This window comes from Diceros bicornis, chromosome 3 (assembly GCF_020826845.1).
Source record: "Diceros bicornis minor isolate mBicDic1 chromosome 3, mDicBic1.mat.cur, whole genome shotgun sequence".
Lineage (NCBI taxonomy): Eukaryota > Metazoa > Chordata > Mammalia > Perissodactyla > Rhinocerotidae > Diceros > Diceros bicornis.
In genome coordinates, this window is record NC_080742.1 from 99,493,720 (window position 1) to 99,521,198 (window position 27,479).

Consider the following 27,479-nt stretch of genomic DNA (forward strand, 5'->3'; position numbering starts at 1 on the left):
ACGAGATGATGACTGTGCCATGTGCTCGCCTCTCTGCTTCTCCCTGCCCACTCGCAGTGGGAACCCACACCGGGCTCCTCGCTCACTTCTCTGGACTCCTCCCAGATTCAAGATGTGGTTTTCTATCATCTCTCCCACCAGAAGAGGAACTGAAATTCCTTCACATTAAGGCGTATATTGCTGTTATTCAAAATTTGAGAGGACAAGACAATACCTATCTCTCGCGTTGACGTAATTCTTTTTATTTTACTTACATGCATTAAACAGATATAAATTCCACTTACAGTTCATATAAAATTAAGAGAAAGAGCCAAGTTAAATACAGATCAATCAACAAAGACAATAAAATTCAAATTAAAAGTGTACATTTTGTGTGACAGATGATGATGATTCCTGAAACTGATTTACCCCATAAAGTGTGCATGTACAGTGTTTGCTGTTGTGACACAGGTGTGTTGGGTGTCACCTGCCTACTCTAGTGTGCGCTGGGCAGAGGATTGCTTCACACGCCACTTCTCACCCTGTTCATATAGCAGACCCTGTGGTCATTGGGAAGATTGAATGAGCTGACCTTGGTGTCAGTGCATCATGAGGATGCGTGCTAGCTCAGACACTAAATTCGGGTGTGAGTATACGCTTATGACCAGAATTTTGGTCATAAATATGACTTTATTAATATTTATTGCCCAAGTGATATGTTTAAATAGAAAAATAAACAGGAGAAAAAGAAATTAACAACCAAAATTAAAATCATAATAATAATAACAGTACTTTTCTCATACTATCAATTCTATAGCCAGTCCCTAGATATTGTTACTTTTTACCATTTCTGATTTTAGTTCTCATGGTCGTTATTCCCCTAATTCTTCATGTTATGCTTAGATATCAATGTTCACAGACTACCTCCTGTGAAAGTGAAAAATTTAGCTCATTTACATTTCCTCCCCCTTCCTTTTCTTCACTCTGAGTTATAAAGTCTATGAAGTTATTTTTAATTCCTCTAAAGACTTCTTTCACAATTTTATATGACAGTTTCTTTATATTTCCACTTCTTGTTCCACTGCTCTTAGATGGTATCTCTTGATGTCTCGCTGGATAAGGTGGGGAAGTTAGCACGCCTAAACAACCTTCTCCTGAATCCCACCACCGTACTTCCAATTCTTGCTCTCAGCTTTGGGTAATATTTACAATGTCTTTTCTTGCTTTAATAAAATCTCCCACCAAATAATAACAAGGTGATTTAAAATAGAAAATTTATTTAAAGCATTGACAATTTTAGACTTTACACATATATCTATTGTAGAACCTGACCATGTGGAGAAAGCCAGAGTGAGAGAAAAATTGTAGTCCTATGTCACTAAACAATTTACCTTAAGGCATTCAGTCAAGTGGACTCTGGTTTCTTAAAATCCATCAATACCTACAGTTAGTTTATTGTTCTTTGGACCTTGACTTTCTTAAACAAACCAGTTTTCTTAGAAATTCTAATGGATTATTTCTATTTGAAATGAAGAAGTAAACTGTCTTTATTGTAGACAAAATGAATGCCTATTTAGAATATGCTAATAAAACCTATAAGTAAATTTAGAAAGGTTACATAATACAAGGTCTATATGCAAATATGAATTGTGTTTCTATGTACGAGCAACAAAAAATCAGAAATGAAAGTTTGAAAATACCAGTCGTATTAGTCTGGTTGGGCTGGCATAACAAAATACGGCAGAAAGAGTGGCTTAAACAACAGAAATTTATTTTCTCACAGTTCTTGAGTCTTTAAGCCCAAGATCAAGTGCGAGCAGGGTTGATTTCTAGTGAGAACTCTCTTCCTGGCTTGCAGATGGCACCTTCTCACTGTGTCTCACATTGCTTTTTCTCTGTGTGCATGTATGGAGAGAGAGAGAAAGATCGAGCAAGCTTGTGTGTCTCTTGCTGTCTTCTTACAAGGATACCAGTTCTATGCAATTAAGGTGCCACCTTTATGACCTCAATTAACTTTACTTCCTTTAAGGTCCTGTTTCTAAATATAGTCACATTGGGGGTTAGGGCTTCGACACTTGAATTTGAGGGGAACACATTTTAGTCCATAATACACGTAGACATCTTTGGGGGGCATTATTTTGCCTACACAGCCTGGCACCCAAAGATTTACATCCATTACACATACAAGGTACATTCGCTCCATCCTAAGGTCCCCAGAAGTCTCAACCTATTACAGCATCAACTCAAAGTCCAAAATCTCATCAGCTCAGAAGTCCCAAATATCATCATCTAAATGAGTTATGGGTAAGACTCTGGATATGCTCCATCCTGGAGCACAATTCTTCTCTATCATGGACCTGTGAAACTAAAGAAATAGGTGTCAGCTCCTCAATACAATGGTGAGACAGGCATAGGATAACAGTTATAGACATTTCTGTTCAAAAACGGAGAAAACTGAAGGAAAAAAAGGAGTCACCAGTTCCAAGTAATTTCTAAATTCAGTTGGGCAAACTGCATTAGTTTTAACGGCTTGGGAATAATGCTTTGGGGCTTTCAACCCTAGAGGGGTCATCCTTGTTCCTTATGAAAGGTAGCCTGAGTTCACAGCTGAGTAGTTTTATTAGCATTTTTCTTGTCTGAGAATTTTCTTCTTTTATTTTATACTCTCTGTCCCTTTTAGTCCAAGTTGGCAATGTTTCTGCAGATATAAAATTCTTAAGAACCTGTGGGTCTCCCATGTATGCCATGGGAATTCATTCCATTAGACAAGAGGCTCCTCCACAGGATTTTCCTCGATGCTCCCATCTTTCTGTTTGGCTTCTGCCGAGATAGCTGACAGGATCTATGAGTCACACAATTAAGCTCTTCAAAGAGCCTTTTAAGTGACTGAATACTCTGACCTTTGATCATTCAGAAGTATTGGCAAAAGGTGGTTGAGCCACATCTGCTGCTTTTTCTCTCCTGACAGCGACTCTCAATTTTAGCATCTTTTACAATCCGGATAAGGGAAGACATTTCTCCAAAGAATGTACACAAGTAGTCAATAACCATATGAGAAGATGCTCAAAATCATTAGCTTTGAAATGTTATTCATCATAAAAAGGAATAAAGTGCTGATACATATTATATATACTATAACATCGATGAACCTTGAAAACATTACACTAAGTGAAATAAGCCAGTCAGAAAAGACCACCTATTATGTAATTCCATCTATACGGAATATCCAGAGTAGCCAAATGTGTAGAGAGAGGAAGTAGATTTCGGGTTGCCTAGGACTGGGAAGAGAGGGATGGGAACAGGAAGTGACTGTTAATGGTTATGGAATTTCTTTTGGGGGTAATGAGGTTGTTCTAAACTTGGATCATAGTGATGGTTGCACAACTCAGTGAATATACTAAAACCATTGAGCTGTATATTGTAAATGGGTGAATTTTATGGTATGTGAATTTTATCTCAATAAAGATGTCAAAAAGAGGGAAAAATTAGGATCCGGCCCCGTGGTGCTGCGGTTGAGCGCGCGCGCTCCGCTGCTGGCAGCCCGGTTCGGATCCCAGGTGCGCACCGAGGCACCGCTTGTCAGGCCATGCTGTGGCGGTGTCCCACATAAAGTGGAGGAAGATGGGCACAGATGTTAGCCCAGGGCCAGTCTTCCTCAGCAAAAAGAGGAGGATTGGCATGGATGTTAGCGTCACAGGTGCCCAGTGATTATAACTCACTAAAGGAAACAGGTCGATAAATATATTTTAAGGTTTCAATTTATTTTCTAGATCTAAAGAATGGGGCAGGGGCATGACAAAAAGATGAATACCTTAGATGTATTTGATTTAGAAGCTTTCCAAAAGCACAAAAACTAGAACTTCTTAATTTGTCGATGTGTTGAATAATGCTGATGACTCAGTTTCCAGCATTTGAGTAAAATAAATAATGTGACTAATTTTGATATTATGCTACTAGTTTTCTTAGATGGTTCAGAAGACATGTGCACTTATAAGAAAAAGCCTTTAAGATAAATCAGTATCTATGAGACTTTTCATTGACATAAATTTGGGGTATAATCATAAATAATATATTTTAGTAATACAAAACTTTAGTACAAAGAATAAGCAAAAAGTGAAAGCAAAGGTGTAGATTTTTAAAAATGCTTTCCTTACTCAACAGACATTGATTGAACATGTACATGTGCCAGGCTCCTTCTAGAGATGAGGAAGTCACAATTCCTATCTTAAAAAGAAAAGGGGAAAAATCAAGCTAGTATAGAAAACAGACTTGAAACCAAATAATCAGTTCAGTGCTCACTCTTAGTAGCAGAAAGGAAAGCATGATCAACTTTAGGCAAGTCAAAAAGAAGTACATCCTAAAAGAGGTCTTGGCTGAGGATTTTCTTGTAGTTCCTCTACCAGCACTCCAGATATTGTGGTTAATATAATTCTTACCCAACCAGAGTTAGTTTCTCACCTTCAGGACTGGACTATTCCAGAGAGATTTCTCCAGAGAAATTTCTTTTGCTGTATTTTGAAGTCAATCTCCCTCTTTGTAAAGGGAAGGAGTACTCCCTTGACTTAGCAGCTGCTGTTTCCTTCTGTCTCTAGAATTTTTGCTTATGTATGAGATGTTTCCTTCTGATGGCCAACGACCTGCCACAGCTAGACAGTTTAGTTCAGGATTAGGTGAAAAATCCCCAAAGTTCATATTGCAATTTGTAGACATGCTCCCTGGTTTAAATTTCTTTATTCCTAAGCTGTTGATTGTGAAGCATGACTAAATTTATTCTTTCATTATGAAAAGAATCTACCAAGGAAATATGGGTAGCACCTGCAACAGATATCATTGGTTGACTTCTTTTATTAAAAAAATAAAACAACTCTAATTGGAAGTATTGGTTCCAGCGTCTAGCAGCGCCTGACACAGAGCACTCACTCAATTAACATGCAGGCAGCGTGAAGGGAAATGTTTCCCGTGTTTCCATTGAGCTTTTTCTTTTTACTAAGCAGCTGTCCATGTTAGGTTCATCATTAATGGAACATTCTTCAGTGATTTACTTTTAAGCAAAAGCTATATCGTTGGAACTTGTGAATTAATGGTGCAGACATTGAAAAATGGACAATTTCTTTGATTTCCACATGTTCTTCTGAGTATTTGTAGGGAAGCAAATAAATATTATCAACTTCTATAGAAATAACTACAAATGTGCCCAGTGACTTCTTCTCAGTGTGAAGAGTGCTTTTGCTCTGAGCCTCAGGTTGGGGTCTGTCTCCTCTAGGAAGCTGTATCTGACTCGCCCACCCCACTCTTTGTCTCCTTTGAATTTTGAAAATGCTGAGCTCTTGACGCCTGCCACATTACCCACCTCGAGGGGAACGCTTGCTGTGTGCCAGTCATTGTAGCCTGTGTTCCTCATTGATCTGATTCAGACGCTGTTTTTTCTAATTAAGGAAATTTGTTCATAAAAATGTTTTTTAATCGTTTCTTTATTTAGAGATAATTTTTTTTCCTGTAGAACATAATATTTTATTAGTATCATCATTAGCATTACCTGCCTGATATTTTCTATAGTTGAGATTTTAGTAGCATCGCACTTCTGGAATAGGTTGTGAACAAGCCAGATTCTGTGAATAATGTCAACATTCAGGTTCTCCTCAACTACGGTTAGTGTTAGCCTTACTGACTCCCACGCACCTTTGGAGAAGCCATTTAACCTCTCAGTTGCTCAGGTTTACCTTCCATAAAATGGCTTTCCTTCCTCCTTCTTGTAGGATCAAGAGGTAATAAATGTCAGTGTCCTCTGAAGACTGTACAGCATTTAGAGTTGTCAGTTACCCAGCTGCTAATAAAAGCAGAACCTTACAAGAGGCTTCTGACAAACCTGGGTGGATTTTCTTTGTTACCAGATTGGGCTTGTCAATAGCTAACATCTATTTGCAGTGATTGAAATCACCTCAAGAGGTTATGCTACAGATTAATCCATTTTAGGGTACTGGAATTTATTTCTAGTTTTAAAAGTCTGTAGAGAAGAGGTTCCAAAGCGTTCTCCTTTAATTGTACTATTTAACAGCATAACTATTTAACAAGTATCTTAGGAAAGGAAAGGAGCCTTAGCGATTTGCACTGTGTTCTGACTCATCTAGAGAGTAACTCTATCACTGCAGATGATGGGATGCATTTGCAGGCCGGTGAGCTGATTGAGATGCCAAGGTAATTACAAGTGCTATGTGCTTATACTGCTAAAGGGCTGAAGGAAACTTGACTTTTCAATTGTCTCTGAATTGCCTTTAGGATGAAATCCAAACTGTGAAAGCCACCAGCCCCTTCTTGTATCTCCATCTTTATGTTGACTTCCAGTTTAAGACAGCAGATTGAGCACAGAAATCTTTCCCTTTTGACTTTAAGCATGTAGAAACAAGAGAAGAACAAATAATAGAAACATAGATGCACTCCAGAACAAGAAAGGGAGTTCTTCGTATAAGTGGAATAGAAAAGTGTCCTTGAAAGAAGGACTAGATAGAAACCTACAGCAGCAAGTGAGGCCAAATCGCTGCCACCCTCAAGGGAGAGAGACTGAAGTCAGGCCCAGCAGGAGGGGCTGGGATACTGGTGTCTGTGAGAGGTCAGGGGCTGGACAAGTGCCCCTGCCTTAAAACTGGGTTCATGGTCAGACGGTCCCAAGTCACATCGCCCATGTAGGGCAAAGGGCTCCAGTCCAAATGGCCACACAAGGCCTGGTGAGAGCCGTTACTCAGACCGAGCCTCAGACTGCCCAGGACATTGTTGTGACCCCAGCACCAAGAGTCTCTCATGACCCAGGACACTCACGAGGGAGAAGCTTACAACCAAGAATCACAAGGACCCGCAGAAACTACTCGTCTAGAAAGCAGGACACCAGCTTAACACACGTGAGGACTTACATCCAAAGAAATATAAATCAATAGGGAAAACAGAAAATGACATTTTAGGTTTTTCCAAAAAATACCAATGTAGGGGCCGCCTGGTGGCACAGCGGTTAAGTGTGCGCGCTCCACTTCGGCGGCCTGGGGTTCGCAGGTTTGGATCCCAGGCACACACCGACACGCCACTTGTCAAGCCATGCTGTGGTGGCGTCCCATATAAAAAGTAGAGGATGATGGGCATGGACGTTAGCCCAGGGCCAATCTTCCTCAGCAAAAAAGAGAGGAGGTTTGGCATCGGATGTTAGCTCAGACCTAATCTTCCTCACCAAAAAAAAAAAAAAATGTACCAATGTGAAAAAGGAGCTTGTGACTATAAGAGTAGATGACCTTGAAAAAGAGCTAATTAGGAATATTAGAAATTAAAATATAACTGTGTAAAATCTTAAAACTCAGTAGCGGGATAAAAGAGCATTCTAGACATGCTCGAGATAAAACGGATAAAGTAGAAGATTTAAGCGAAGAAATCATGAAAATGCTCCCAAAGACGTAAAAATGTGGAAAACATGAAAGAAAAAGCTAGGGATGTGGAGGTTGGACTTGGAGGCTCCTGCACAGGTCCAGTGGGCATTCTGGAGGGAGGGAATAGGATGATGGAGAAACAATGTTGAATGAGATCATTACTGGTAATATTCCTCATGTGGAGAGAGGTAATTCTTAGACTGAAAATATTACTGACTGGTAAGCAGGAATTTTAAAGAAAATCCACAAGTGGACATTTTCTAATGAAATTTCAGACTATCAAATATAATGAGAAAATCTACCTTTATCTCTAGACATTTCCAACTCACATTCTCTACTGTGCCAACACCAACACACTCACAATTTCCTGGAGATGCTGCGTTCATGGACACCTTCATGCCCTTGAAATCCTTCCTGGCTTGAATGTTCTTCTGTCTCTTGTATCTTGGCTAGCAGTTCCTTTCCTCAAGGAATTCTTTCTGGAATTCCTCCCACTTTTTTCTTCCCTAGTATCCTTAAATGTTAGCCCAGCAGGTCCCACTGCTCTCAGTGCTGTTGCAATGTGCTTCTTCTTTCAACTTCGGCTCCCACTGTTCTGTGAGCTTCTTAAAGTCAGTTGTAAGGTCTTGCAACTGTGGTTCTTCAGGGATCAGCATGGTTCCTGGAACATGGCCATCACTCGTGCTTGTCACCACCTCAAAGGATGTTTGGAATGAATCAAACTATAAATCAGTGACTTAGATGGTAGTTGAATATGTGAACAAGACCTCGAGGTCCAGAGAGGCCAGCAGTGAGCGTCCTAAGGAAGCAGAGCTGATTATGGACAGAGTCAAGTGTCCTGGCTGGAACCGAGCACTTTTTATAGTGTATATCATAACGCCTCCACCACAAACTCGCCCTATTTAAAAAGTCTTATGTGTTTTTGAAATATCTTCTAAAAAGCAAATAAAGTAACAGGTTTTTTAAAAATAAAACATTTTAGGATGAATAGAACAGTCAACTGTGAAAAAGAAAAAAATTCAGAAAGTGAATATATTACCTTTCCATCTTTTACCCAAAGTTTCTTTAAACGCAGTCTTCCATACTTTTCTTATTAGACACATGGATACCTCAAAAGATGGAGCTAGAATCATCCTTGAATAGTGAAGTTTAGTTAGATAAAATTTAAGTTTTAATATGATTATTTATTTTCTAATTATATCCTTGAGTGTCTCAGAAATTTTTATACTTCTTTTTTGTTTGTTTTTATTTTATTTATTGTATTTTTATTGAAACATTTAACATGTAACATTGTGTAAGTTTAAGGTGCACATGTGGATTTGATACACATGTACTGCAACATGGTTGCCTTTGCAGCATTATCTAGCACCTCTCTTATGTCATATAATTACCATTTCTTTTTTGTGGTGGTAATAATTAAGATCTAGTCTCTTCATAAGTTTGATGTTTATAATACAGTATTGTTGTTTATAATCACTATGCTTCGCATTAGATCCCCAGGACTTATTTATTTACTAGTTGCAAGTATACTTCCTAATACTACATCACAATATAACTTTATTGGATCTGTCTAGTGATCTTTAAAATTTTCATTTATTGTCTGCTCTCCACAGTGAAATGCATCGTGTTTGCAGCCCTGTGTCTTTTTCTGGGGCTGCTTCCATTGCAGATAGAAAGGTCCTTGAGGGAAGAACTTGGTTTGCTTTAACATGTTTTGTTTAGCACTTGGGAGAGCTCCACATACACTCAGGTCTACCAAGAAGGCCACCTTGAAGCACATCATTCTGTAATTTTCAAAAGACTTTTACACACATTAATCCTAGTTGATATTCAAGAAATCAATCAGTGCACAAAGTATCACGTGACTTTTCTGACGACTTCGGTAATCTATAACATCCAGAGAGGCCAAAAGAAAGAAACCATAGGAGGTGTAATGAAATCTGTGCACTAGAATCCTGGAAGAAGCTTTGGGGTTTCATTCAGAGATTATTTATTCTTATTTCATTATGTAATCTAACAGAAATTCTTGTTGTTTTCCCAACCTGCCACAGATTTTGAAACAGAAAATTAAAAGAGGCAAAGATGATGTGCATCAGAAATGGTTAAGAGAAAGAGTGTCTTATTAGTGTAACGGAATTGATGGTGATTGGATGAATGCCTTTGTGTGTTTAATCTGTTAGCTTAGGCTCACAGGTCAGACGCAGACGGGCCTTTGTCTTCTCAAAGTAGAGAAATGGATTTTTGTGCCTCTAATGCAGAGAGCCTTTTCTGAGACAGATCTAAAACCCCAGAAGCTTCGACCTCAGGAAATAGGATAAAAGCTGCCAGGTTTCTCAAAATCTCACCCGCCAGTGCCATTAACTAAATGCCTCCTCTTGGGAGGGATGTTAGTTTAGTGCCTTCAAGGCTTATCTCAGGCACTTCCTCCCAAGTGGCGTGATCAAGATGAGGCAGGCAGAATCTGGCAGATTGCACACAGACATTTGGGGTGTGATCCTGTCTGTACAAGAACTAATCTCCAACCCAGAGACAGCCAGGGACACATGAGGTGTATGGGGATAAATATCTGAGGAGTACGTTAGTTGTCTTTTAATTCCCAGCACCCAACGTGTGCCAATAGTTGGCATTTAATAAATGCTTAATGACCGATTGATGACATTATAGAGTTGAGATCCATTCTGGACATTAGTTGCTCCCTCTCTTGACCAGTCCCACCGTACTGCACATAAATCCTTCCTGAAACGGTTATTTACCTCCATACCTAGGAAATATGATCACTTATGTGTTGCAAGTGGAGGGGGCGAAATGATGCCCTTTTACTGACTCAGGATCCCCTTCCCATGGTTTTTGATGGTTTAATTAAACACAGAAAGCATGACTGGTCTTGTTCAGCATTTATTTATAGAAATTACATGTTTTACTATATATAGTATTTCAGAATGGCAATTATAATGTTTTATGGTCCCTCTCTTTTTACCAAAAAATAAAAAGTTTAACTATTTGTCTCATTCTTTTCTAGCGGAAGATAACAGTCTGTCTCAGAAGAAGAAGGTCACTGTGGAAGACCTCTTCAGTGAGGATTTCAAAGTTCACGACCCCGAGGCTAAGTGGATAAGCGGTGAGTCCCGAGTCCTGGTTGCACACGAGAAACGCTTCCCGCTCCCGGCCACTTTCCCATGGTTTGCCTCTCCCATTCTCTCTGTGGCTGCAAAAGTGGATCCACAGAGCTCTCGCTGTCATAATCATCTTATTATCATTCTAAGAAAATGGGTATCTGGTGGAATCGAGCTGCTCCTTCATGAGAAATGGGTCCTCTGTGTCACCTCCCCGATTCATTATTTCTCAGACGGGGATGTGAGATGTTGCTAGGCAACAGGAACGGGGAGAGACACAGCTGAGCTCTCCTGCCTTCTCCATGTTCTTTATTTCTCCTTATATTCTCCTTGCCTTCACTCCTCACTAGACAGAGGGACCAAAAGGAATTAAAAGAATTTTTCTAGAATGCCACCAAATGAACAAGACAGTGGAGCCCAGTGCACAGATGCAGATAAATTCATTTTCCATCTTGAACTTTAATCTGGATGAAATCTACTTTTCTTGTTTGGGGGGATTGTTTTAAACAACAAAACAAAATAGAATCAGAGGCAAAAGGCAGTATGTTCATAACTCATTTTTTGGTCCAGGACGTAATCTGTTTCCTTTCGTTGGGTCTGAATTAATTTTAGAGTGCAGTCACGAGAGAAAGGATGGAGATGACTGTTCCTCCATCCTCTGCACGCTCTGTCGCATCCCCCTTGATCAGTCTAGTCGTAGCACCTCCTGTGTCATCTCCATGGATGTTGCTTGCATTTAGTCTTAGCCTCAGTGGGATCCACTTGAAAATTAATCCTCAAGTCAGGAACCCTTATAGTGGAATGCTAGAGGTCTAGTTAAAACCCTGGCTTTTATAATAAGTGAGGCTCAGAGAGGTTAAGTGAGTTTTCTGAGGTCACAGAGCTAGTTAATGGCACAACTGTAGCTGGAAGCCTGCCTCCTGACTTCCCATTTAGTGCTCTTTCCCCTGCTGTTTTGTTGAGTGACGTAGTGTCACCATGTTTTCTTGCTGTCAAACTGCTTCTGAAATGCATCTCATGCCTCACAAAGTCTCAAAAATCAATGAGCAATGACTCTTTGCCTTTAGTCTCCTACGGGGGCAGTAGCTTCTCCTTTGTCCTCTGTTATGGCTTCAGTATTAATTTCTGATCCTTAGATTAGCTTATTTAAAAATGGAGGAAGTAGATGGATCTTGGAGGGAATATGTTTCATAAAAGGGAACTGGGGAGAAGTGAGAGCAGTGTATTGTGAATACCAGTGGAGGCCATGCAGAAGTTCAGAACATAGATAGAGCCAAGGTCTTTCTGTTTGCCTGAGGAAATAATTTTACCTTTTGTTTTAAGGAAGACTCGGTTCTCTGCTTGCGTTTACTTGTTGCACAGGCAGGAGGTGAGCACCAACAGCATGCTCTGGGCATGATCTGAGGAATAAAAGATGATTACTCTCTTCTTAAGGAGTGTGAAATCGTGGTCTGGAGATGAAACAATGAGTGACCAATGGTAATCCTGACACAAAATACATAGGGGAGGAATCTGATTTTCTCATTCTTCCTGAGAAGGCATTTCAAAGATGGTGCATAAACTTGGTCTTAAAGGATGGCCAGGAGTTTGCTAACTGTAAAAGGTAGAGAATAGACCCCTGGAAAAATGTAAGTCTGAAATGTTAGTCTGTACTGAACCCTGGTTGGGAGACCCAAGGGTGAGCTGAGAGATGATGTCCAGGGATAGGAAAGAAGAAGGAAAGGGGGGAAGGAAGCCGGGGGGAAGGGTTTGGGGGAGAGGAGGGGAGGGAGGAAGGAAAACTGATGGAGAGGCAGAATCTAGGAATAAACAAGAGGCCAGAAACAAAACCAGGAACACCAAACTAGAGCTGTAGGGTTCAGAGCAAGTTGGAGGAGGCCCTGCAAAGACTCCATGGAATGCTAACTTAATATAGCTATCTATTTTTATTAGGATGCCCATAGTTTCAGGCTTGGCCTAAATCAGTGTTCTATAGGCAACAAAAAAAAAAGCATAAGCAGAGATCTGGAGGCACAAGAGCACCTGAGTTTCTACAGGAAGCTGTGTCAGTTACTGTTGTAAGTAGTTTGTGTCTCATGAGCTAATTCATACTGCAGATGTGCTGGCTCACTGGCCAGAGGAAATGAGCCAGAATTTCTCTATATTTGCAAAGTTGGGAGTTAATACAAGCAATTGAGAAGTGGCCTCGTGCCCAGCAGAAAATGCCCAGCCTGCCTGTTTTGGCAGGTTAGATCTATTCAGAAAGACCACCTGCGGTTCTAAATAAACCAAACCTTCTAGGTTGAGGAGCTTTGTCAGGAGGATTCTTCCTTTGTAAATGTACACATTGAGGGTGAGGTTTTCTACAAGGTAACCAGGTGGTCCGATCTCTCTGAAGACCAGGCACCATCCCGAGGGTCAGGGAATATCATAGTGGTTTTCTCCCTACACTGCTTTCAGCTGCCCTCCTACTGTTCCTTTCACTTGTTCCTCTTCCTAATCATTCCCTTTCTTCCTGCTTCCTAAAGATGTAATAGCTTAAAGTGAATGAAATAACTTTGCAAGTAGCTGAGACTTTATAATTGATTTTTTACAAATACCATAAAGAATTCATTCATTTTTTTATACCACAGTCTAAGTGTTAAGATCCAGGGAAAGATTCCTACACATTTATAGGGTTATCACATGTTGTAGAGCTGAGATGAGCTTTAGAAATTATCTGAACATTCATTCATTCAATTAGTGTTTATCGAGTGCCTACAGTGTAGCAGGCAGTCACTGGACCCAGAGAGGGCAAGTGATTTGTCCATGGAACTGTTTCTTAGTGGTAGACTTGGGAGTCACCACCCACCACCATCACCATCTACCACCACCATCACCACCACATCTACCTTCTTCTCCTCCTTTGTCCTCTGTCTGCTCCTCATCCTCCTCTTCTTCTTTGTCATCATCATCACCATCATCAGTATCACCATCATCATCATCATCACATTATCACCATCACCATCATATCATCACCATCACTACCATCATCATCGTAACATCATCACATCACATCATCATCATAACATCATTATCATCATCATCATCTACTGGGGGTTTCCCATGTCTTAAGCTCTAGGCTAAGTGCTTTAAACATATTAAATCATTTAATTCTCACAACCACCATTATTCCCATTTTAGAGATGAGGAAACTGAGGCCTAGGGTGTTTAAATGACTTGACCAATATCACACAGTAAGTAGCAAAATTTGGACTTGAAGCTATGTCTCTGGTTTTTATAAAGTGTGCTACATTGGATAGAATGCAGGTCTCCTGTCTCCAGCCAATTTATTTCACAACCTCACCAGCTACACCGTGTGTTTTAACCCAGACTATAGGTTGTGAATATTTCAGAATTATTGCCATCCCTTAAATTCTCTATTGTAGCATCCCTTATTCCCATGATGCTTATGTCGAACTAAAAAAATACCCAAGTGATAAAGAAAAATAGTGTAATTCCCCCCACAGAAAGAGACTTGATTTTTTTTTAGTGTACATGAACCACTAAAGTTAACAAACGTATCTTGGGTCTAATACTGAAGTTAATAGTCTAGAACTAATACACTTGATTTATCAGAAGGAAATGTGTTGGATTGGAGTTAAATTTCTCCTCACCAATTTTTATACCAGAGACTTAATTTTTTTTATTCTACCTTTTCTGAAAATGATTGGTATAACAGCCTTTAAATTCTCTGATATCCTAAGGCCCTCATACACTTCCATCACGTATTTGTGTCAAGCACTGGGGCCAGCCAGATGAGGTGTGTAGAGCAAAAGAACTGACACCATCCGGAGGCTCCCGCTGAGCTCCCTCTTACAGAGAAGAGGCAAACACTGCCTGAAGTTGGCCACTGTGCAGTCTCTCCACATACTTGCTTAGTTGAGGAAAGTATTTTATGTGTTATACAGCAACCACATTGCACTGCTCAACCTTCTGGATCCCTTAATGTGCTGTGCCGGGATTCCATATGAGGTGGCTCCTGTGATGAGGTCTTTTGGCTACTTCAGACCCTTAAGTCTGTTTGTTGACACGGACCAATCTTCCCGGGCTCTCCTTGTCTAGTCACTCTTTCCAACTCTGAGATGATGAACAATTTCAAAACTTCTCCTCTCTCCTCAACCTTCCAAACCTCCTTCCCATCCTGCTTCTCAGCTGAGCCTGTTCCCGCCATCACATCTGCTTATCTGCCAGCGTCTGCACCTTCCATGTGATCTGCCCCCTCCCTCAGCCTATAACCACAGATGACCCCTCTGTGCTCAATCTACAGATGTCACAGGTGAACTCACTTCACCTACTTGAGGACTGATTGCAGCAACTCTCTCCTCCTCTACATGTTCGTTTATTTTGCTCTGTGTTAGATTATTCCCTTCATCAAACAGATATGCTCGTATTCCTCTTGCCTTAAACACACACACACACACACACACAACTTATCTTGATTCCACACTCCCTGCCAGGCACTGTCTGATTTCTCTGTTCCCCTTTGCAGCCTGAAAGAGTTGTCTCTCTGTGACATCTCCGCTTCCTCTTCTCCCATCCTCTCTAAACCCACTCAGTTAGGGTTTCACCCCCAGCAGTCTCTGAAACGCCTCTTGTTAAGGTCACCCATAACCTCCAGGTCGCTAAATCCCATGGTCACTTCTCAGACTTCGTCTTCTAACCATCAGCAGCATTTGACAATTGATAACTCCCTCCACCTGGGTAAACTTTCTTGCTTGACCTAGAGGTCATCGCATCCTCTTGGTTTTGTTTCGACCTCACGGGTGCCTCCTTCTCAGGCTCCTTGCTGCTTCTTGCTCTTCTCCTTGACTCTTGATGTTGGCGGGCCCCGGGGCTCAGTTTTGGTCCTCCCCTTTTCACGTCTGCAGTCACCCCTCGGTGTTTTCATCTAGTCTTGGGAGTTTAAATACTCTCCATCCCCTGATGACGCCTAAAATTCACGTCTCCAGCCAGACCTCTCTCCTGGAGTTCTCAGGTGTCTCAGACACGGCAACCTCAACCCTGACATCTCCAAATCCGAGCTCTTGATCTACTCCCCAAAAAACAAAAAACAAAACACCCTCCTTGTCCACAGCTAGTTTCAATGCTGTACCTCCACCTCGAATGCTCTTCTGAGTTGTCTCCTTGTACAGTGAGCTGTGTGTGCCTCACTGTCTAATTTCCATGTCCACGAGGATTCTTATGGTCACCCCAAATTCCCATGTCCTGTACTAAACTGTCCTCCCCCATCTCTCCATCACAGAACTTCCCCTGACTTCCCTCTGCTCTTAAGATGAGACACACAGTCCTGGCCCGTGACCTTCCGTTTCTCAGACTCGCTGTCAGTCTTCTGCTGACTTTTCCTGTCCTGTCCTTTGGCGTCTCCCGCATTTTCTTTTAGTCTGAGCCAACTTGAACTTCTTTTGATTGCTTCTAAAGTTCATCTTTTTTCTTTATGGTGGTTCTCACATAGGATGTTCCTTCTGCCCAGAACATTCTCTCTTCTCTATGTCTCCTTATCATCTCTGCTACCCCTACAAATTATCCTCATTGCCACCCCTACAAATTATCATTTTCTTTTAGATCTCTCCCTAATTCTCACTCCCCAAGCAGGCTTTTCTCTACTGCCTTAACTCTTTTAGTTTTAGGCTCTCATAAATCCTGTACTTAACCTTTTGTTACATACATTAAGTAAAGTAATTTGTTTGATGTCTGTCTTTCCTTCCATATGTAGACTCCACGAGGGTAGGATTCACGTCTGTTTATTTACCGTGGTCTCCTCACCACCTAGCAAAGTGCCTGGCATGTGGCCATCTGCTAGCGCTTCTTGAACATTTCTCGTTTGATACTTAAACAACCTAGTTTTAAAGATAAGGAAACTTATGGGCATGCTATTTCACCTAGAATGGCTGGGAATCTTTTCTGATGAAGTGATTTTAAGCAGAGATCTGAATGTGAGAATCATGCAGTTAGGCTCTCTGGTGGAAAAGCATTCCAGGCAACACGGAACAGCAACTACACAGCCTCAATGCAGGAACCTGCGTGGCATACCCACACGCAATGTCAAGCCAGGAGGAGAAGAGCAATAGATGAGACCAGAGTGGAAAGTGGGGCCAGATTATGCGGGTCTTTGGCAGATGAGGGTGGGGAAATGAGAATGGGGTAGAATGTAGAAAAACTGCCGAGTTGAGTTTGACCTGTTGGAACTAAAGGTGTTAGTCTAGTGGAATGACATGGGAGAGCTTAGGCTTTTACATCATATCAACTATTTTTATTATATATGCATTACATATTTATTATAGTAAGTTAGAAAACAGAGATGAACACAATTTGAAAGGTAATAAAAATCACTTGTAAGGCCACCAGCTAGAAAAAAAACACTATTAAATTGTCATACTCATTCTTTCTGATAATTTAATATGTGGGATAATAGCAAGTATATTAAGTGAGAAAAAGTTTATAACATATATCATAAACATATTTCCGTGTAAATAAATATGGGTGTCCATTGTCATTTTCAGGTCTCAATAGGCTCTCATTACATAAGCATGCCTGAATTTGGTCAGTCTGCAGAGACTGAAAGTTTAGGCTGTGAATGGAAACAAAGTGGCAGATACACAAAGTCGTCGTGAATGACAGATGAACAGGATGTGCTGGCGGAGTAGAGATGAGGGCTAGGGAGAAGCACAGTCAAGGATGACAGGGAGATTTCGAGCCTGGTTAACTAGAACAGAGATTTCATTGAGAGAAAGCCAGCATCTACTGATTAAATAATGAGTTCCGAGTAGAAGCTAATAAAAGATACCAAGTGAAAATGTTCTTAAGTACTGAGAACTGGGCATGAAGCTGGGTGAGGGTCAGAGCCCCATGGAGAAATGTGGAAAGTGTATGTCATTGGGGAGCTACTTAAAGTCCCCTGAGGGGAAGAGAGGCGGGTCCTGGAAGGTCCGAAGAGGCAAGAGGGAAGCCTCAATGATGCACCATCAGAGAAGACATGGGAGAAAAGATTTAGGAGAGGCAGTGCTCTGCCGATTTTGTAATGGCAGGTGGAGACTACATCAGTGAGAAATTGTCCCACGGTGGCCACACACCCATCCTCCCCACAGCCCCAGGAACATGTTTTCTGCAAGTCATGCAGACAGTCTAACTCCTGTTTGGGTTTGGAGTTCTCCTAACTAGACTAATTTATAAGGCAAATACCCTTTACGAATCCTGTTTCTGACTATAATGGGGAAAGGTGAATTCCAGAAAGAGGAACAGCTTGTATAGGAACAGCTTTCCGCCTTCCTCTCACTGCACTGTGAACAACACAGAAACAGTCTCCTCTGTGTCCATGGAATCGGTCACTCTGCACACGTAACATGATGCCCCCACACCTGGGGAGACTCCTGGGCGGCACACACTTTCAATAAACATGTTTGCCTTTGCAGATTCACCTCTTACGAAGGCAGCCTGAACTGAACCTTGGCCATGATCTGGTGGGTGCCATGCCCTGTGCTCTAAGCAAGCCGAGGTCATCTGCACCCTTCGGGGGACCCGCTCTCCTCTTCCAGTGTCTTTAGGATGCAGGCAGGCCAGGCTGATTGGCAGAAGCTGCTCGCGGGGCCTGATTAGCTTGTCTGCTGGCTCCTGGCAGGGCTTGGCCTCTCAGCCTGCTCCCTCCTCTTCCCTGTGGCGTGTTCAACTTTAGTTGGTAGAAGTTGGTGGAAGACTACTGTGGCTGGCTCCAGAGTCTCTCGACCGCCTGTGTTTGTTTACGCTCAGTTCCATTAATCCAGCCACTTGTGAACGGAGAGCCCTCTGTGTCTCTCAGATGCAACGCTGGAGAGACTATAAAATTGGAGAAAATTGCTTCCTTTGAATGTAGGAAAATATCAGCTGGCTGGTTGATACTGGAAAAGTATATGTTTTAGAAGATGAAATTGGAGATAGTGTACAGGGCTCAAAGCAACTTGATTTCCGTATTTGATTTTTCCTCTTCTCTTATTATTCTGAAAAACCAAATGGATTTTTTTTATAAAGCTCGTGGGGTTAGATAGAGGGGGAATTCGAGTATAAAATGGTTTGGGTATTCCTGCTGCTTTTTGAAGGTCACATTTTTCAATCAAAATCATTAAGTCTTAGAACTATAGAGAGTGAAAAAGTTCCTAGAGGTCGTTTGCTGCAGCCTATACCAATTGACCACAGTAACTTCAGGGAAATGCCCAGAAAGCATAGGTTTCAAAGAGTAAACATGTTCTCCAATGGATCCATGAGTAGAAGGAGAGAATCGTAGTAATCATTTGAAGTTGTTACATAAAATACACATGGAAGAACATCATTGTGCCTTATTAAAGCCCTTAAAATAGATAAAATGTAATTATAGTACACATTTGTGTAAACTAGCAATTTATTTTCTCTCTCTTTTGTTGTCGTTTTCAAGATTCCACCTTTCCTCCGGAAGAGAGCACCCCAGTTTTCTGGCATTAGGAGAGCACTTACGTCTTAGGCTATGTTCATGCAGTAAAAACCATCCACGCCGTTGCTCTCATTACTGAGCCTGTTTCAACAGCCACCTGTCCACATCTCCTGCCTCCTTCTTAATGCATCTTCCACATTTCTAGTATCTGAGCTAAATCTATTATCTGCTTCACGTCCTTCAAAAGTTTCCCATTGGAGTTACCTGCAGGAACAATCGAAAGACAGTAGCATTTAGTTCTGGGGGCAGGAGAAGCAATAATAGCAAGAGTAACAGAAATAGTAATAGTAGCTAAATTAAGTACCTAAGTTACTTCCTTTTATCTTCACTAAAACCCAGGGAGGTAGGAGTTTTTATCTTTACTTTAGAAATGAGGAAACTCTGACTCAAAGAAATTAAATCGCTTTTTCAAGGTCACCAAGCTGACTGTAGAGATTCCAGGGCATTCCTGCCTCCTCTGGCTCCCTGGTTTCCTCGCCTCCCACTGCCTCCTGCCTGCTCTCCGGACTACAGCCTTCTATGAGCACGTCCCTGGCCCTCTCAGGTTCCGTGGTAGCTTAGTGCCTATATCTCTGTTCTTCTCTTTTTCTAAAAATCCTTTTATTCAAACCTCTCTGCTTCAGGAACTCAATCATCCTTTATGGCTTGATCCAAAATAAATTTTCTCTGGATTTTCTCAAGGGGAATTAGTTGCTCATTTCTCCAGGTTGTGACGGAACTCTATAAAACTTCGATCAGAGCATCAACTGGATCACCTTAGGGTCCCCGGCCTCGGGGACACAGCACACTTTGCAAGGCAGGACCTGCTTCAGCAGCAGCTATAGAGGAGTGTCCGTAGGCGGAGACAGCGGCCAGCCACGGCTTCTTGGAAATTTAGCTACAACCTCCATCCTTGTTGAACCTAATGCAGACCCTTGCCAAAAACGAGATCCCATTTCCACTTCGTTTATGTTACAAAGGGACAGATTTTTTTATTTCCTTTGGGATCCAGGCAAATATATATATACATTTATATGTATGTATGTGTGCACATATGCATTTTTGTTTCCTGAGAAAAGGGATCTAAAGCGTGATTCCCTTGTTATTTTTCCTCCTCAGTGAGGTGGAGAGACGTTATACAGGATGTTACGTGGTTGTTGCAGGGCTCCAAGGCTTGTAAGGACTTTTCCTGAGGGTCCCCCTCAACACTCACCTCCTCCACATTCCCATCCAGTTGCCCAGACGAACAAGAGTCGCCTTGGGCACGTTACCACAGCAGGTCTTCCTTGCAGGCTCGATCCAGGCACAGGCGGGTTGTCTGCCGGCAGTGCTGTCCAGGAAGGGAAGACACTCTCTCCCCAGCCGCCCACAGACCGGGGCGCCCAAGTCTGCCTTTCTTTTCCTTTCGTCCAGATTCAGAGAGCTTGTGAAGTTATGTAAGCCCCAGTCGATGCAGCCGGGGAGCCCATGGGGGAGATTCCTCTCTGCTCTTTCTGGAGTGGTCTTTTTAAAGCAAATCGGGAAGTTCTACTCATTAGAGACACCGCATCCCTGAGTACAGTGACCCTCCCATGAGCGCTGATATTATCATTTATTGTTTCAATTAAATTATCCCACAGAGTCCTTAACCATGTCAGCCAAGAGAGGCTCATTATCACTGATGTCTTTGCAAACATTGATCACCTTCTTAATTAATAAAAAATGAATCACTTGGAGCTGGTCCGGAGACATAGTGGTTAAGTTTGCATGCTCTGCTTTGGCGGCCAGGGATTCGCAGGTTGAGATCCCAGGCGCAGACCTGCGCACTGCTTATCAAACCATGCTGTGGTGGCGTCCCATATAAAGTAGAGGAAGATGGGCACAGATGTTAGCCCAGGGCCAATCTTCTTCAGCAAAAAGAGGAGGATTGGCAACAGATGTTAGCTCAGGGCTAATCTTCCTCACCAAAAAAAAAAAAAAAGAAAGAATCTCTTGATCTGTCCCATAATTGAGTATAACCCCCAGGACCCATCCATCCTGTACCCGCAGCAGATCTAATTTGATGTTCAGGTGTTTGTTTACGTCTCTGTCTTGCCCTTGACAGCACCTCCTAGGGCCGTAAGTGCGACGTAGTGACCCTTCTATTTCCCTCCTAGACCAGAGTGTCTGGCATGTAATAAAGTCTCCATAAATATTAATTGACTGAATGAATGAGTCAGCGATTGGGCAAATTGAGTATTCATGGAAAAGGGCTCAGGGTAACTGAATTTCTGGTTGATTGGAGGATAACCAGGTTCTTTATTTGTTGTAGCTCTTGGCGTTTTAAGAAATTATATGTATGTTTATAACAATAAATACACCTCCGATTCTATTTTCCTGCTTTAAGAAGGAGAATCTAGTAGATGGTGGAGATAGCTCCTCATGCTAGATGTGTTCACCCCCTCCTAATTTTTTATATGCAAAATGTGATTATGTGCAAAATGTGCCAGACACCGTGCTCAGTTGTTTACATGCACCTCTGCAATTAATCTCTCAAAGCCACGCGATGAGGGACGTGGGATGTCACCATCTCCACATGGCCTAGTATCCACAAACCTTTCAGCCGTAAGGGTCAACCAGAAGCATAAACATGAACCCATGACCTGTGGAAAGTCCAGTGGCTTTTTCAACATTTTGTGTTCTGTTTCCTGGTCTCTGCACAGACTAACCCGCCTCCCTCCTGCACTCTGTCCTGTGCACCATCGTGATGCCGTGGTAACAGGTCTCTCTCATCTCCACTTTGTTCTTTGCATGGACACGGTCACTCCTCTATTCTCCCAAATGCATGAACGCAAAACTGCTTAATGACAGACTTTTATGAAGAGTTAGAGGGTCAGGGAGGAGAATTACGACACATCCCAGAAGATGAAGCGACTTAGAAATGAGGATCACACCTCCCTCTTCTGAAAGCCCCTGGACATTCTTGCCTCAGAGAATTTTTTGTTGGCTGCCCTCTTTTCTTGTTTAGGAGGTCTTCCCCAAACCATGCGGCCTGGCTTTGCTGCTGTTGCTTCAGTCACAGAACCTTTGAACTCGTCCCCACTGCGCCCACTGTTGCCGACAGGGACAGAGTTCGGGCAGAGGGATGTGGGAATGAATCGGAGTTGCCTTCAAACTTAGTGTGAATCTCATGGTCACATTTTGAGTGTTTTGGGGGCCTTCTGGGCAGGTCTAATAACCAGTGTCCTGTGTTCTCTTGGCAAGCTGAGTCTCTTCCAGAAGGAGGCTGTTCTGAGTACTGGGGTAGATCTATCTAACATCTGGTGGTTTACAAATGGTCAATATGGAATTCATCTTTTTTTTTGTGTCTCATATCTTTTTGGAGTAGAAATAGGGAAAGTTTATGGGAATAGACATGTTGGCATCTGGATTTTTTTGACAGTGAGCGGGTGCTGGGCTTTTAGATCCAAAACCCCAAGTAAGGATCAACTTCCCATCTGCTGTTCCTGGCCCCTGCTCTGGGGTCCCTGCATGGACTGTGTCTGGGGTCGTGGTCTTCCCTTCTCTGTCCAGGCCCTTTACTCATCCCCCTCTTCTCTGACTATTGTGGGCTCCTTTGCAGTCTCCTCCCTCTAGAGGAGACAGGAAACAACTTGTTGATGCAGCTGCATTGTGCAGATTGGTGGAACTGTGCTCAAAATCCTCTCTTCTGTGCTCTTGCCTTGTGCGCTATTCAGCCTTTCTCAACAACAGCCAAAAGCCAAATTAAAGAGTTTTTCCTAATTAAAGACACACCTATGTTACCCTTTGCAAGGCAAGGAACCAACAAGTGAGTTAATTTTTTTAACTTCTCCCAGATTGGGTTCTTAGACGGGCTTTCATCCCCACCAAAAGTAAAGGGAAATAGAACAAACCTCAGAAACTAAAAAGTAGCAGAAAGCTTCCTATTAACACCCGTTTTACAGATAAGGGTATTTAGGTTCAGAGGGGTTAAGTCACTTGCCCTGGGCCACACAGCTAGCGAGTGGCAGAACTAGTCTTTTTAAGAGTTCTGTCTGACCTATTCTGAAAACACCTTCTGAGGATTCTGACAACTTTCCCGAAGTTCAGTGGAAAGTTTACGTTTACGAACTACAAGGGCGTTCATTTAGTCATTGTGAGGTTGACTCTTTATGGGCAGTGGGAGTCTGGAAGTGTCTGAAGGACGAGACAATGTCCCCCGGGTGGTTTCTTCTCCCCTGGGATCAGCCCAGCTCATTAGCGTGGCCCATTGCTACGTCCAGCGCACACAGCCCCCCACCCCGCCCCTTGTTTTGGTCTCTTGCGAGCCTGGCACCCTGCGGGTCGCAGCAGGAGTGCCGGGGCAGAAGGGAGGGCTCTGTCCACGGCTCCACGCGGCCTCCTGCGGCTCCGTGGGGCAGCAGGTGCAGTGTGAGCTTTGCTTTTTCCACCAGCAGTTGTTTACTTGCTTTTGCTGTTTGACTCATCTTTCGGTTAGTTTCTCGGCCCCATCTCAAACACCCCTGGGCACCAAATGCTTTCCTTAATACACTTGTGACCTGCAAAGACAAATGCCTAAGAAACAAACAGATAAACCTGAAAAGAATAATAATGTTGCTGGATAATTATTTTTAGGACCTAAATGAGTTTTGGTTTTTGTTTCCAGTCTAACATTTTGCTGGTACATTTGCGGTAAATCCATGCCAGCTACTTGGGAGTTGATAAAGTTCTAAGTCAGGAATTCTAATGGGCAAATTTATACAGATCCTGCCCGTTTGCTGCCTGGGTCTCACCCCTGGAAGCATCGTTTATAGAGTGATAGCCAGAGATCAGGAATGCATCTCGAAAGTCATTTTATTTATTTGCTATCATGTTTAAATTGCCTCAGAAATGAGACCCACGTCAAACTATGCTGTAAACCCTTACATGCAATCTGCATGTGAATAGGCACACACAATATGCAGAGAAAGGATGTGCTGCGGCCACTAGGGAGAATGCACCATTTTGGCTGAGATTGGAGAGGTAAATGGCAACATGGTGTAATACGAGTCTTGCACAGGATGTCCTCTTTTCCAGCTTTCTTCTCCATGAGTCCTCAGTGAAATAGGTTTTTACTGAACATAAAACGCCTAGGTTGATTGTTCATCCGTAAGCCAAATTGTTGGGTTTTTAAAACTGAATTTTGGGTTAAGATCCCCAAACAAGTAAGGTTAAACAAACAAATGGATTGCAAATAAAATGAGTCTACTAATTTACCAGCTGATGGACATTAGAAACAATGACCACATCAGCACTTCCCTGCAGTTCTTCTTTAAGCTATTAAAGCCTTTCTTCCTGATTGCCTGAATCCCACGGATAGGCCTAGAATTTACTAAATGCCTAAGAACAGACACAACATGTTGAAGGCTAAAAGAGGTTTCCATTTTTCCACTCCACTTTTACTCTCAGGTAAGCCCGTTTTCTCCTGTACTCTTCCCACCATCTTTTTTTTTTGCCTTTAAAGCTTCAAATTTGTCCAGATCTTTGCCTCCTGCCTCTTTCGAATCAGCTCTGGACAGAGTTCAAGAGCAGGACAAGAGCTCTTCTAGCTTCCGTCATCCCACCCCCTGCTCACGGACTAGATGGACAGGAGAAAAGGAACCGGGCTGCAGAGCAAGGTCGTGGTATAGTTTTTATTTGGGAGCTCAAATTTTCAACGAACACCATTGACTGTGATCGTGGGATGTTTACTCCAGGTACTAGGGGAATGCCCTGGGCCTGAGCAGGGGTTGTAATTTGGGGCTTCCAAGCAGCATTTGGCCAGCTCCCTTTCTCTGCCTGCTCATGACCTTAGCGAATCTTCTGCTGCGGTGCCCTTTCAGGACATTCCTTCTGGGGAAGTAACTTAATCTCTTGAAGTAATTTCTTTCCAATCTCAGTAGCTCAAGGATTCTATCTTGGCACCAAGCAAGACTAAGTTCTCCATGGACCCAGCTACATAAAACAACGTAAATAGGTAAAGCAGGATCCTTAGGGCATCTTTCATTCACGTCATAAATATTATCAAGCATCTGCCTGGAACTCTGGTTGCTTAGGGGATTTGAGGTCACAAAGAAATACAAGACGTGGTTTGTACCTGTGTGTAGAACATAAGGCATGTTATCAATGTTACCATATAAAGCATCCGTTTTTTTTTAATTTGCTTGATTATGCTGGGGACTGTATCCCTACACCCAGTGTGGTGCCCAGGAAGTGTTAGTTAATGAATGTGTAGAATGAAATTAATGAATTCACACCATTTTTTTCCAGAAAGGATTTGGGGCAAGTCGATGCAAACATCCAGTAGCAATATAAGATCCCAACAACAAAGAAGAGATGAGACAAGTGCCCACAGTGTATGTTGACTTTATAGGAATGTCAAAGGAATGAAGATCCTGTGTGGACCAGCGTGTGCACGGGAGGCCTCCTCCGTCTTGCCTCTGCTCTGCTGTCTTCCCCTGCCCTCATTCTTGTTCTCATCCTCCTCTTCCACTCGTTCCTTGTGCTGGCCAGACACTGCCCCAGGTGTTATACATACACTAGCTCATTTGATATTCGCAGCAATCCTTTGTGGCTGGTGGTGTCTGCATTTTACATATGAGGAAACTGAGGCTTGGAGAGGCTGATGAATCATCTGAGTCACATGGCTAGTGTCACAGCAGAGGAGACGTGACTTCAGGTTTGTCTTTCTCCAAATCTATGATGTAGACACTACACCATGCTACAAGGAGGCGGTCCTTTAAGCAGGATGAAGCTCTTGTTCTCATTTTCCCTTTTCCTTCTGCATCTGAGGCTTTGTTCTGAAGATCAGCTGTAAAATCTTACCTAGGGGTTGAGACTCATTTGAGACCAGCCAAGAAATAAGACATGGCCCAGATCAGGCAAATGGACTTTCACCAGCCAGTTAAAATCCATGAAATTCCCACATGTGTCTTCTTAGTCAAGGCCCAGTGACCCCAGTTTGCAGGTTAACCTGAGATTCGTTAGAACATAGTGCTTCTTATATTACTAGGGTAAATGGAATCAGCCTGGCAGTCAGTACAGAGTTTTATGTGGGATCTTTCAGAGAAGTCATTCTACCTGAGGATGATGACCCCCAGAAATGTTGCAGGAGCCAGATCTGAGGTAGAACCAGATTTTCTTGAGGCTCAGTTTCAGTAACATTTTCAATCTCCCATGGTGCTTTTGGGTCAGGCTGACTTTAGTGAATGAATTGTAGGTTGGGTAAGGGTCATTTTACAAGAGAACAAAATAATGACATGCATCGAATTCTCGGTGCATACTTGTGGTGTCATCTATAAGCATAGACCCGTAACTTGCCCCGGTTCTGTGACCTGGGCACCCCTGACAGGTGTTCCCATTGAAGACCTCTAGGGAAATTTCATTTAACTTGATAACAAGCAATGGAGGCTTGATGGCCCATCATTTCACTTCAAGATGTAGAAGACAGAGCTAAAACACTTGGATTAATTTTGTTCTGAAATGGATTTCCTTTATCTTCTGAGCGCCTGGAGAGATTAAAGCAGTTATAGCATGATGGTAGTCATCTTACATAAATGAAAACACAATATCATGATATGGAATCTTACTAGTTTTAAGAAATAAAAATGCCTGAAGTAGTTTATTTATACTAAATTGCCTTGTTCTTTGGCTTTTTTGAACTGTGTGATGATTTTTAATTTTTAAAAGATTTCAGGGCCAGAAGTCCCATTTCTGGAATTGTACGTGGGTGGTACTGTGACTGATAAGCCTCTGTATATAGACACTAGCAAGGGGTTGTTTTATGAGGGAGCAAGATACGTCATGAATCTGTAAGACCCACCCACTTTTGTAGATCCTTTCTAACGTGGAGCTGCTAGACTTCTCCGGGGAATTGTAGAATGTGAGATAAGCCAAGAACCTGATAGAGTTCCTACATTACTTAAATGGAAAGAGTGAGGCCGATAGAGGCTGCATAATTTATCCAAGTTTATATATCAGGCCTCATGATTCCCAATCCAGTGTTTTTCCACCATTCTGCCTACTGCAAAGCAGTCAATTTCATTCATTTGTTCATTTGGTCAGTAATTGAAAAAATGGTACGAAGGAAAATAAGACATAGTCTGTGCCCTTAGACACTTGCAGATTGGTGGGGCGTTGAGATAGTTAAATGACACGAGGAACCACGAGTACTTTCCCTAGACACGGAATGGAGGGAGAGTATATAGAAATGACAGCTTCTTGCCTTGGGAGCTCGGGGAGAGTCCCATGGGGGTGACATTTGAACGTAACTGGGCTTTGTCAAGTAAAAATATTTGGTAGTATAAGGAGGGAGTAGGGAATTTTGTTGACACTGCAGGAAAAAAGGGATAGGAAAAGAGTTGTGGCACATCTAGAAACTGATCTGAATGTTGGTTTGTCTTTAGCCGGAATATTCAGGAGAATGTAGGAGACGAGGCCATAAGCGTGGTTGGGGTCAGACTGCGAGGGCCTCTGCAGGCTACTCCCCTGAGCAGAGGGACCCATGGTGGTCTCTGACTGGTGAGATCTGCCCTGTTTTCTCTCTTGCATGATGAAACCGAAGTGTAG

The 27,479-nt window shown here is 42.3% G+C and overlaps 1 protein-coding gene across 3 annotated transcripts in view; it reads left to right on the top strand.

Moving 5' to 3' along the window:
• Window positions 1-27,479, top strand: part of DPP6 (dipeptidyl peptidase like 6) — a 517,278-nt gene that overhangs the window by 142,730 nt on the left and 347,069 nt on the right. For all 3 annotated transcript variants that reach the window (XM_058533884.1, XM_058533891.1, XM_058533895.1), the window contains exon 3: window positions 10,405-10,503. In XM_058533884.1, coding sequence (XP_058389867.1) covers window positions 10,405-10,503 — 99 coding nt within the window. The remainder of the gene's footprint in view (window positions 1-10,404; window positions 10,504-27,479) is intronic.